This window comes from Myxine glutinosa, chromosome 2, assembly GCF_964187855.1.
Source record: "Myxine glutinosa chromosome 2, kmMyxGlut1.1, whole genome shotgun sequence".
In the NCBI taxonomy this organism is placed as follows: domain Eukaryota; kingdom Metazoa; phylum Chordata; class Myxini; order Myxiniformes; family Myxinidae; genus Myxine; species Myxine glutinosa.
Window position 1 is genome coordinate 188,474,949 of NC_136262.1, and position 12,644 is coordinate 188,487,592.

Here is a 12,644-nt window from a genome sequence, read left to right on the forward strand (position 1 = left end):
TGGTATACTAGTATGCTAATTAGTGCTTTATTTACAAAATAATCACAGTTTTACGAAATAATAGACTCATATTAAGGTCCGTCTACACAGACGTTAACACAAAGTTTTATTTTTCTAAATACCCTGTGAAATTCACCGAATGCCCTGTGAAACCTGGGATTCTTCTCCAGCTTTTTCAAGGGCCCGACTTTTCCCTTCCCTTTGAAGGCACTGGTGCAGTCTTCTCCGCTGAACACATAGTACCCCAGGAGAGTGGCACAGTAGTCCTCTCCCAGGGATTCTGCCAGCTCAGAGACGTTGACAAGTTGGCGATGCTTCCCTGACCCTGTATCCAGGTACACCGTCAGCTTGATGTTGTGGGCATGGTGGAGCAGGATCAGGAGGATGTCTGTGTCCGGTGTTCTGACTACAGCGTTCTTGTATCCGATGGTAGCAGCATGATGGAGGTACAGAACCACCCTGGTATCAGTCTCTTCCTGGTTGCTGTAGATCGTGGGGAGTTCACGTACCTCGACCTGAAACACAAAAAGGCACCGCATTTCAATCACCAGTCACTGCCAGTTTCAGTATATCTCCGGGGGGTGCAGGGGGACCTAGTCTTTTTTTGATAATGGCAGCAGTAATTTGCATAAAAATGGTATGTGGGACATTTTTTCAGCTTGGGGCCATAGCTAGTCATTTTCTACACATTTTTTCCAATCTATAAACACTGATTAGAAGTATATCTCCGGGGGGTGCAGGGGGACCTAGTCTTTTTTTGATAATGGCAGCAGTAATTTGCATAAAAATGGTATGTGGGACATTTTGTCAGCTTGGGGCCATAGCTAGTCATTTTCTACACATTTTTTCCAATCTAGAAACACTGATTAGAAGTATATCTCCGGGGGGTGCAGGGGGACCTAGTCTTTTTTTGATAATGGCAGCAGTAATTTGCATAAAAATGGTATGTGGGACATTATTTCAGCTTGGGGCCATAGCTAGTCATTTTCTACACATTTTTTCCAATCTAGAAACACTGATTAGAAGTATATCTCCGGGGGGTGCAGGGGGACCTAGTCTTCCTACTAGACTATATGACCTCCTGCATAATGAAGGGTTATAAAGGTATGTAACCCCTTCGTTAAGCGTGAGATACCTGTATCAGAATCACGAAACTTCGCACACAGTGACGGGAATAACTAATGTGCAGACTGCGCTTTGTTTCATTCGAATATCTTTACCTGTTTTAGAGAAAAGGAATAGGAGGCATTACTTTTCAACATGTCATAACCATTTGTAAGTTATTTCCTCACCTCTGCTACTGCTGCTTCATCCATATTGTCTAATCCATAGGCAAGGCAAGTGAGCCATGTGTGGAAGAAATGCCTGGGCAGGCTGTGGAAGCCGAGGAAGTGGTTCGGCAGCTCGATATGGACCACGATGAGGAGATACCAGCCACTGCGAGCACCATCAACGTTGGAACGCCTGCGGATGAGTCCCCGGTGCTGGGGAGCACTTTTACTGTGGCAAAACCTGTGGAAAAAGAGAACAGCGTGCACCCAGCCATGTACTTGACACATGGGCTCACAGGTGAGGCAAGAAATAGGCATGAGAAATTTATTAATGTGTCATTTCTGCAATTTGTCCCCAATTTGTATGAACCACCTTTAGAGACCATTTTTCCCCGCAGAGCAGGGGTTGGCCTTTTTCGGGCACGGTGGTCCCCTTTTTTTGAAGCAATGCTTTATGGCCGGATGCCCTTCCTGCCGCTAACCCTGTTAGTCGCCTCTTGTGACACGCAGGGAATTACCAGTGAACTGGTACTCAGTTTGCCGACCTCAGAAGGATGACAGTCTGAGTCAACCCCCCTGGCGTTGATTCAGGGATCGACCGGGGTTCTAACCCAAGATCCTAGGATCCCAAGCCGGCACCTTAACCGTTAAGCCAACACCAGGCTTTGTCCCCAATTTGGATGAAAAAGGAAAAAGCGATATGTACAGTATAATGATGGTGTGAGTCGTCGCTTTCGACAAATCTCTTCCCTTCGGTGGCGTGCTTACTAAGCATTGTGTGATGGCTGTATAGTCCAATGCGGGACCCACATCGTCTAATGCAAGCATCGCAGGTTTAGATTGGTCCTTGTAGAGATGGACGTTGGCAGGCTTTCTTTTCTTGACTCCTCTGTCAAGCTGAACTGTTTGCGGTCTGATGGTCCCAGGTGACAACTGGATTGGCACAGGACTTGAGTGTAGACTTAAGGATGTCCTCAACAACAACAACAACAACAACATGCATTTTAAGGCCATTTTCCCTGCTAGAGCGGGGGTTAGCCTTTCGGTCCCCATGACAATCTTCTCCATTTTGCCCTATTTTCTGCATCTCTCCTTGTTAACCCCCTTGCCCGCATTTCTTCTTCCACCATCTTTAGCCAAGTCTTTCTCGGTCTTCCCCGTCCTCTACTTCCTTCTACATTCATTTCCATCACTCTTCTCAACCAATCACTTTCATCCTTCCTCAACACATGACCAAACCATCTCAACCTGTTCCTCTTCACAGCATCAATCACAGGCTCTATTCCCATCATCTTTCGCAATTCATCATTTGTCTTCCTCTCTCTCAAAGATACTCCGCACATCCACCGAACCATTCGCATTTCCACCCTTTCCAGCCTTCGTTGCTACTCTACATTCATGATCCATGTCTCACTCCCATAAATCATAACACTTCTCACACATGCAGCATACACCTTTCCCTTCAGCTTCAACGACACTCTCCTCCTCATCAGCATGCCACTCAGTTCCCGAAACTTCTTCCATGCACATCTCACTCTGACAACCGTTGCCGAGTCTGATCCACCTTCTCCATTCAGCATGTCTCCGAGGTAGCAAAATGTTTTCACACCTTCCAGCTTCATGCCGTCTCCAAGATCCAACTCAACATTTCCTCCATCTGCAGCTCCCTCTGTTCACACCTTACATTTGAATGTAGCTGCCACACTGGTTAATGACCCTCTCAGACCACTACATTTTTGATGAACCCATTCAGCGCACATTGTACATTGAATGGAGTTCACTCCGACACCCTTCCTGCACACAGCACATGGCCACTTCCCAGTTCTTTCCACCTCACCACATGCTTTACCACTTGCCATCACCTTCGTCTTTCCTATATTCACCTTCAGACCTTTTGTCTCCATACATTCCTTCCACTTGTTCATCTTTTCCTTTCAGTCCATCCATACTTTCCGCAATCAACACCAGATCATCTGCATACAACAACTCCCACGGTAAACCCTCCTTTACGTTCTGAGCCAGCACCTCCATCACAGCTACAAATAGTAGTGGACTTAGTACCGACCCCTGATGCACTCCCACCTTCACCTCAAACTCACCACTGTTCCCGTCCTTCGTCCTCACAGCTGTGCGTGCTCTTTTGTACATTGCCATCACCACTCTGATCAACCATTCCTCCACTCCTAACTTCCTCAATGCCCATGTCAATACTTCGCGTGGAACCCTATCGAATGCTTTCTCCAGATCAACAAACCCAAGAAACAACTTCTTCCTCTTCTCCATGTACTTCTCCTGCAACTGTCTCACAATCCTGTCTGTCGTTCCTCTTCCTGGCATAAATCCAAACTGCATTTTGTCGATCTTCACCTTCTTCCTTATCCTCCTCTCCAACACCCTTTCCAATACCTTCATTCCATGCTCCAACAACTTTATCGCTCGGTACGAGCCACACTCCAGAGGGTCACCTTTCCCCTTGTATAGAGGGACGAGGGTACTCATTTCCCAATCCGCTAGAATGCGGCCTTCTTTCACCACCAGATTACAGATCTCTGTCATTCTCTTCACACCCCAACTTCCTGCTGCCTTCAACATATCTCCCACAACTCCCGTCGGCCCTCCCGCTTTTCTACTCTTCATTGCTTTTATCGCTTCCTCAACTTCCTTCTCAGTTATCTTCTCTGCCGGTCCTAAAACTGGGTTACTCTCTATGTTGCCATCCCATTCATTCTCTGTATTCAACAGCATTTCCATATATCTTTTCCATCTTCCTTTAATTCCATCTGGGTCCACAACGATTTGTCCCACTTCATCCTTCAAGCAACTCACCCCCATCACATCACACCTCTCTTTCGCTATCTGCTTTGCAATCCTGAATACCCCTCTCTGACCCTCTTCCGAATCCAAACGTTCTCCGAACATTTTCCTGCATGCCTCCTGCGCCTTTGCTACCTCTTTCTTTGCAACCTTCTTGACTGCCTTATAACTTTCATGCTCTGCTTTTTCTGCTCCCGTACCCTTCGCCTTCTACCTCTCCTTGAACTTCTTCCTCTTCTCGTCAATCCTCTTTCCAACTTCATCATCCCACCACCATGTTTCCGAGTGCCTCGGTGGTCCTTTTGGCCATCCACATACCCCACCAACGGCTCCCAACAGACTATCTTTCATTGACATCCAACCACGTTCAAGCTCAACCACATCATCCTCTACCCTACTCAGCCTCTCTTTTAATGCCTCCCTTACTGTCACCTCTTTCAACCTCCACACCTTCATTCTCGGTTGGTACTTCACCCGCCGAGCTCTCCTCGCGCCTTTCACCCTTATGTCGCAGACAACCAAGTGGTGCTGTGAAACAGCCTCCTGCCCGGGATCACCTTTGTGTCCCGGAGGTGCCCCCACCGGATCACCGGATCACCGGAGACTTAAGGATGTCCTCATAGTGCATTATTTGTCCACCATATGACCGTTTACCAAATTTAAGTTGTGCATCGAAAACCGCTCTTGGGATTATATGGTCTTTCATATGGAGGTGTCCTGACCAGTGAATCTGGGCTTGCATCAGGAAAATACTATATTCCTTGGATACGACAGCGGTCTAGGATTGAGGTACTATGTATTCTGTCTTGCCAGGTGATGCCAATAATCTTGCGAAGACATTGCATATTGAATTGATCAAGACGTTTGATATGGTAAAGATACGGTGTCCAAGATTCGCATCCGTACAGGAGTATCGATAAGACAACGGCACGATACACACTGATCTTGGTGTCCAGGGGAATGCCACATTCATGCAAAAGGCGATGCGCCAATCTTCAAAAGGACACACATGCTTTACCGAGTCTTGATGTTACTTTGTCGTCAATCATTCCATTTTAAGAGAGGACACCTCCAAGATAGCAGAACTTATCTACAACTTTGAGTGGTGTGTTATCGAGGGTAATGGATGGGACAGTATACACACCTTCTGTTCTCGGCTGAAGCATAGCCATGGTCTTGAGGCTAATCGTAAGGCTATAGTGATGAGCAGATTGCACACATGAGTTTACAATAAATTGCATACCTTCAAGATTATGACTGAAGAGTGCGCAGTCATCAGCAAAAAGTAGAACATGGAGCAACATTTCCGTGATTCTGGACTTGGCCTTCAGGCACCGCAAATTAAAAACATGACCGTCGGTGCGAAACTGGATCATCAGTCCCGGGTGCAATGTTTGAAGGCATCATGAAGCATAGATGAAAACACAATGCTAAATAATAGGGAAGCTGGGTCACAGCCTTGCATGGAGCAACATTGGTAACAGGAAATTGTCAATTTGGCACATTACCAAACTTAAATTTGGTAATGTGCCATTGGTAACAGGAAATGACTCAAGTGCATCCATTGTGCATCACATGAGCAACCATGCCATCGTGGAAATATCTGATCATGTTGACCAACTTAGTGGGACACCTGACTTTGTACAGTAGCTTCCACAGGCCTTCTCTACTGACCCGATCAAACACTTCTGTAAGGTCGACTTTTGTAAGGATCATGTATAGATCGCGATGTTATCTGCTCTTTTCCTGAAGTTGACGTGCAGAGAACATACTATTGGCCCTGCCATGTCTTGCACGAAAGCCAGATTATTTCTTTATTTTTTTGTATACCAAGTTGAGGCTCATATAAGAGCTAACACATAGAACATATACTAAAGGGAGAGAAAGACAAGAGGAGGAGATAGAGGAAGCACAACAACAGTAGAGAACAGAGACATTAGGAGATCTCTGAAAGGGAGAGGGCTGTGGCAGGGTACATGGGATAAACAAGATGGACACTACAAGGACTTTCAGGAAAGAAAACGGAATTTGAAGGAGATGGATTTGGGGTGGTTTAACGGGGGTAGAAAGATCAAGGTTTTGGATGGGGGAAGGTAGGAGATGGTGGTGGACAGCTGTTTTTAAGACCCAGAGGGAGGAGTGGGATTTAGGAGAGTGTGGGAGTTTGTTCCAGCGGTGGGAAAAAAGAGGTGATTGGATGTGAGCAGAGAGTCTTAATTTTGGCAGTTTCACCAGAAGAGGGCTGCTGACAGATCTTGTGCATCATGCAGGAATATTTGGGGGACATAGCACAGACAGAGCTGGGGGTGCAAGGCTGGAGAGGAGTCGGTAGAAGACGAAAGACCACCAACCTGCCTGTGGCGAGAGAGTGAAAGGCCCTAAGAATCAGCTTCATCGTGGGAGATACTAATGATTCTAAAAGCTTTGGTTTCTACAGAGTGAAGCTGAGCTTTATGTGAGGCAGGAGCACCAGCCCAGAGGGGAGAGCAGTACTCCATCAACCTGTGAATAAATTTTTTGTATGTGGTGGTGAGAAGCTCAGTAGTGCTGTGTAAGGACTTCGCATGAATGACGATGCCCAGTCGGCGACTGCCTGCTTGGATTTGTTTGTGGTCAGACCAACAGGCTTTCTGGGGGGATGCTGTTGACAATTGTTGGTGATATGCAATTAAGAATGATGTGGGCAAGTATTTTCCCAGCAATAGATAGTCGAGCCATGCCGACACACAACCTATCACCTTTGCATTTGTACAGGGGAACAATCGTGGTATCTTTGAAGACCGGGGGTACTGACTTGTCCCTCCAGATGGTATTGTAGAGTTGTGTCAGTCGGATGAGGAGGTTGGCACCGCCAAACTTGAAAACCTCAGAGGGGATACCATCGTCACCAGGGGCCTTTCCAGATGGCATCTCTTTGATAGCTCTGGTGATCTCTATTTTAGTCAGAGGGCGGGCAAGGTCTTCTAATGTAGGCCGCTGGGGAAGAGAGTCAATGGTATCGTCCGAGATGGAGGAGGGGCAATTGAGGACACCCTTAAAGTGCTCAGCGTAGTGCTCCCGGATATTGTTTGGATATGTGATAAGGTGCTGGCCATCTGAGCTACGGAGAGCGGCAGTACCACGAGAAGACGGTCCACAGACTGCCTTTAGAACAGCATAGAAGGGCTTGAAATTCTTTGTATCAGCTGCCTCCGTTGAATTTCCTCCGCTCTTGCTGCCCATTAGCGAGCTGTCTTTCATGGAACATAGTCTTGTTTGTGCGAGTCTCCTAAGTTGCAGGCAAGAGGAGTCTTTGCACACTAAGCCTCTGTCGTCAATCCAGCAAAGATGAGCAGCATGCATAAAGTTAAGTGAATGTTTATCTGGGAGGCGTTCTTGTCGAACCAGTCTTTGTGACTATGCTTAATGAATCTGAGAAAGTCAGAAGCTGCCCTGAAGGTGATGTCTTGTAAAATGGCCCATCCCACTTCAGCATTGGTAGGTAGTAAGTAGATCCAAATGTTCTAATGTGGTGTTGAGATGATGCTGAAGCTGTGATTGCACATCACTGTATTTAAGCTGTTGAGTATTGAGGTTTGTAGCAGGATTGAGACGTTGCGTTCTCATGGGAGGCTGGACCTTGAGTGGCATTTTACTCCTAATAAGCCTGTGGTTGGACGAATAGTCAGAGCCTCACATGGTGTGTGTGCTTGTCATCATGCCAGTCGTGTTGCCTGATAATGACAAAATCAATGAGGTGCCAATGTTTAGAGCATGAATGCATCTTTGTAGCTTTGTATATATCAGCTTTATTGGAACAAGGAGTTTGTCATGACGAGTTCATTGGTTGAACATAGCGTCAGCAGCAAAGTGCCATTGGAGTTCTCTTTGCGATGCCGTGGTGTCCGATCACCTTTTTCCACACAACATAATCATGTCCCACTCGGTCATTGAGGTCCCCCCAACAAAATAAGCTTGTCACAATGAAATGTTGACTGTATGACTGCTGAAAGATCATCGTAGAACTGCTCTTTGACCTCATCTGTGTTTTTCATGGTCGGGGAGTATGCGCTGATGACGATAGCATAGCGTTCATTGTCAAGTTTGAATCGCACAGTCATGAGACATTCACTGATACTGGTTGTGACAGCATGTTGAAGGTTTATATGTTTGGTTTTAATCGCAAAACCAACACCTGCCTGATGACTTTCACTTTCTGGCTTGCCGCTCCAGTAAAACTTTTAAATGGAGCCTTGTTCCTCAAGATAGGATATACCAGGTAGACGAGTCTCACTGAGTGCTGCAATGTCCATCAGTATGCAGTATTTTTGAACCATGGTATGGCCTTTGCAGTGAGGGCAAGAGGGAAGCTGAGAGGATGGGCGGGGCTAAGGGGAGGATGGAAGGGACAGGGTCAGAGGGGAGAGGCAGCGCTTGGGAGATGCAGAGAGGCGGGACATTTGGTGGAGGACTGCTGAATTGGGGAACACAGAGGAGTGGTGGGGTGGGTGGATTTATAACAGTGGGCCCATTACAAAACAAATTTAATTTGAGAATTTGAATGGTAGAAATATGAAGACAAGCTTCACGATTTGGGTGTCAAGAAGGATGATTTATAGCACAAAGAAAAACAGCACTGTATGGGTTTGCTAGCTCTTGAGGAGTGAAACAGGAAGAAGGGAAGGAGAGGAAGCGGTATGGGGAAAATAACATTTGGAAGTGAGTGGGGAAGATGAAACAGTACAAAATGGGTAAAAAATGTAAAAAAAAAAGTAAAAAAATTGGTTTGCTAGCTCTTCAGGAGTGAAACAGGAAGAAGGGAAGGACAGGAAGCGGTATGGGGAAAATAACATTTGGAAGTGAGTGGGGAAGATGAAACAGTACAAAATTCGTCATTTAAAGGATTTGAGACTCATTTGCATAGACTGAGAGAAAGGGGACGATGGAGAAAAGGGGAGACGAGGAAAGAAATATTTTGGGACTGAATGACTTAAGGAATGAGATCAGAATGAGTCTAAATTATGAATAACGTTTTATTATTTATTTGTGATTGTTTTGAGAAAGAAGAAATAACAAGGTAAAGGATTTGAGGCAGAGTGAAGTACTCTCACTGTCTCTCCCTCTCTCTCCTCTCTCTCCTCTCTCTCCTCTCCTCCCCCTCCTCTCCCTCCTCTCCCTCCTCTCTCTCCTCTCTCTCCTCTCTCTCCACTCCCTCCTCTCTCTCCTCTCTCTCCTCTCTCTTCTCTCTTCTCTCCCCCTTTCTCTCCCTTTCTCTCCCTTTCTCTCCCTTTCTCTCTCTTTCTCTCCCCTTCTCTCCCTTTCGCTCCCTTTCTCTCCCTTTCTCTCTCGTTCTCTCTCTTTCTCTCTCTTTCTCTCTCTTTCTCTCTCTTTCTCTCTCTTATACATACTACTTTAATGAAAGTGGGACAAGGAAGAAAGTTTAGCAAGAAGTGAATGAATGAGAAATCAGGCGTGTTGAACATGTGAAATGCCTAATCATCCGAGGTAGATGCACAAGATCAAATAACCAAACAAGCAAGCAAAGACCCACCGATTCGCACACAATACAAATGAGAAACAAAATAAAGAGTGGACAACAATTGACAGCAACAAAGACAAATCCGGAATGGTTTACTTAATTTTGTAAGCAGGTCACTGAGTCGTGAGATAAAGCGACAAATCCAGAAAACAAATGTTTTGTGCTTTTCACAGCCAACCATGGACCCACAAAGTCAAGACCTGGTTTCCTCTACAGCAATTATTGAAAAATTATAATTAATTTGCTGTTTCATCGTACTTTTTTCATGTGGGACACAAAAGTGAGAATTTTGAAAATAATCATGAGTAAGTGCAGTTATTATTGTCTTTTAAATTTTGATTTAATTCCTTTAATTTTTAATTTGTCTTGACATTTAATTAATGTAACTAGTAAAATAGGATCGCGTCGAAGTATTTACTTACCTTTGAGCTGGCTAGCTTGATGTAGTTACTGGCCTGAATATATGAAAATGAATGAATGATCGTTCTAAGACCATTTCTTCCCCGCTAGAGCAGGGGTTGGCCATGTGGGCCCCATGACAATCATGGTTTCCTGTTTGAGGCAATGTTTTATGGCCGGATGCCCTTCCTGACGCCAACCCTTAGTCGCCTCTTACGATGCGTAGGGATACAGTGTACCTATTCTAAATCGGGGTACACACCGGGATCATTCATCCCAGCAAGCTGGTACTCAATTTGCCGACCTCGGAAGGATGACAGGCTGAGTCAACCCCTCTGGTGTTAATTCAGCGATCGACCGGGATTCGAACCCAGGATCCAAGGATCCCAAGCCGGCACCCTAACCGCTAAGCCAACACCAGGCTAAAACTGGCCTGAATATACACAGTTGAATTGGTACTCGTATTTTAAATGCAGGACGTTGCATCACAAAGGACACCGTCCCTCTGAACCTGCCCTCAGGAAAAGCATCAGGGAGTTAGCGTATGATATACTGACTCACTGAGATGCATAATCTTGGTTACAATCATTTTGCGATACGTTATTCTATAATTCCTTGCTTCCATGAGCCAAGACATGTTTTTTATGTTTTAAAACGGATATGATGATAATTTTGCCAACTCAATGCCCAAGCAGATGGATTGGCCGTGACTTCCGAGCAACAGCATGTACCTTCCACCATGGGCGGTGTTTACTCGGAAGCAGCTGGAGGTCAGGTTGACGCTACTTATGAAGACGACTGGGATGTGTTTGACCCGTACGTTTGCCTCCATCACTTGCTAGATTGGAAAATACAATCACTTCTCACTTCTTTTGAAATTCAGTTTATACTTCTAATTTTAATATGATTTCAACCATCACTGAAAGGTGTGTGTGTGTGTGTGTGTGTGTGTGTCCGTGTGTGTGTGTGTGTCCGTGTGTGTGTGTCCGTGTCCGTGTCCCCACCCGTGTGTGAGTCTGTGCTGTCCCAACCCACCCGTATCCGTCATGCTTCCTGCTGTCATAGAATAATAAAAATAATACTTCTCGATGCAATGTAAAAATATATAAAACTACCCGTAAGGAGCAAACAAATAACAACCTCAGCCACCACGGCAGCAAGGACTACGTGTTATAAAATTTTTTCCCCGTGTTTCACTTTATTTTACATCTTCATTGATACTCGCAGATCGACATGCAATATGACTGTGAAGTACAACAATGCTCTCTTTTGTTAAACCCATCAGCGAAACGAAGGGTAGGCATGCCTATTATAATCTGATTTCAAAACAACTTAATTTGTATTCCATTCCTTTAGAATTGTTGGCCTCCGCCCTTCCGACAAAATCGGAGACGGGGGACATTAAAATGAGCTCCGTCCGGCCGACTGTTCATCTGTCCATGTACTCACTGCAAACCTGTCCAACAAGTTTCGTCTGAATCAATCTCTAACTTTTTGAGATATCGTGTTAAGGAGGAGGGGAGAGCAAAGCCTCACCACATGCTGCTATACTGTCGTCAAAACTGGATCGATTCTCACTAAATTTGTTTGACCAGGGCCTTTATCAAACTCGGTAACTATGTAACCAGAAATTAAATCGGAGTTAAAAAGAGTCTGTGAGGTCCTGAAAAACATTTTGAGCCATCGCAATAACAATACAATGACAAAAAGAGAAAATGAATGTGGCTCCTGAATGTCTAACATTGTAATTATAGATTGTAAGTTAGTCAAAATTCATCGGATTTTCACCAAATTTGTTGTAGTCGAGTGCCATTCCAGCTCCAGCAACCAGCGACCACAAAAACAGAAATCAAATCGAAGTTAAAATAAAGCTGAGGCCGCTCAAAGCAAAAAGTGCATTTTCTCCAAAGGAATTCCTTTACAAAGGCAAAATTCTCAAATTATAAGCAATCCTTGCACAATCCTAACATAATCTGAAAGCTTATAACCTCAGGCATACAAAGATAATAATAATAATAATTCATTTATTTTGTATAGCGCTTTTCAAGAAGCCCAAAGGCGCTTTGACAGAGTGCAAAACATAATGCATAACAATACATGAAAACAACAATTGCAAAAAGACAAGAATCAATAGGGAAATATTTAAAGCAAAAGGAGGGAGAAGGAGAAGAGATAGTCAGGGGTATCCATAAGTATCCATAAGTATCAAGATATCCATAACTTTAACGAAAGCCTTCATTAAGACAACTTTATTTGTCGAAAACACCACGGCCTTGCAACTATCCAAGACCATTGGCCTGCAAGCCATATTTTTAACATTAATAAATAAAAAACTACAAACTTCACAAACACAAGACTTACCTTATTCGTCTCCGGACACCCTTGTCTTTCCAAACATCCACACATATCCGCAGGACCTGACGCAGGAAACCTGTCTCACGATGGTCTAAACCCAGCTCACGTTCCTCATTTGTGAATGAACAATCTCAAACACAGTGAATGATCTTCCAAAAAGGTGTTTTAACACACCCAGACACCCAGTTTTCATTCATTCACTTCCTTGGAGCTTGATAAGTATGCATGCATAGTTTTGAACCGCTACGTTTCATGGTTTTGGAGTTATGGAGGATGCACGCACGCAC

At 44.8% G+C, this 12,644-nt stretch overlaps 1 protein-coding gene across 15 annotated transcripts in view; it reads left to right on the forward strand.

Moving 5' to 3' along the window:
- CTDSPL2 (CTD small phosphatase like 2) overlaps positions 1-12,644 on the forward strand; it is a 102,368-nt gene that overhangs the window by 46,783 nt on the left and 42,941 nt on the right. For 8 of the 15 annotated variants that reach the window (XM_068106575.2, XM_068106580.2, XM_068106582.2 and 5 more), the window contains exons 6-7: positions 1,333-1,569; positions 10,695-10,818. In XM_068106575.2, coding sequence (XP_067962676.2) covers positions 1,333-1,569; positions 10,695-10,818 — 361 coding nt within the window. The remainder of the gene's footprint in view (positions 1-1,332; positions 1,570-10,694; positions 10,819-12,644) is intronic. The other 7 variants (XM_078772092.1, XM_068106581.2, XM_078772095.1 and 4 more) reach the window with 1 other exon arrangement.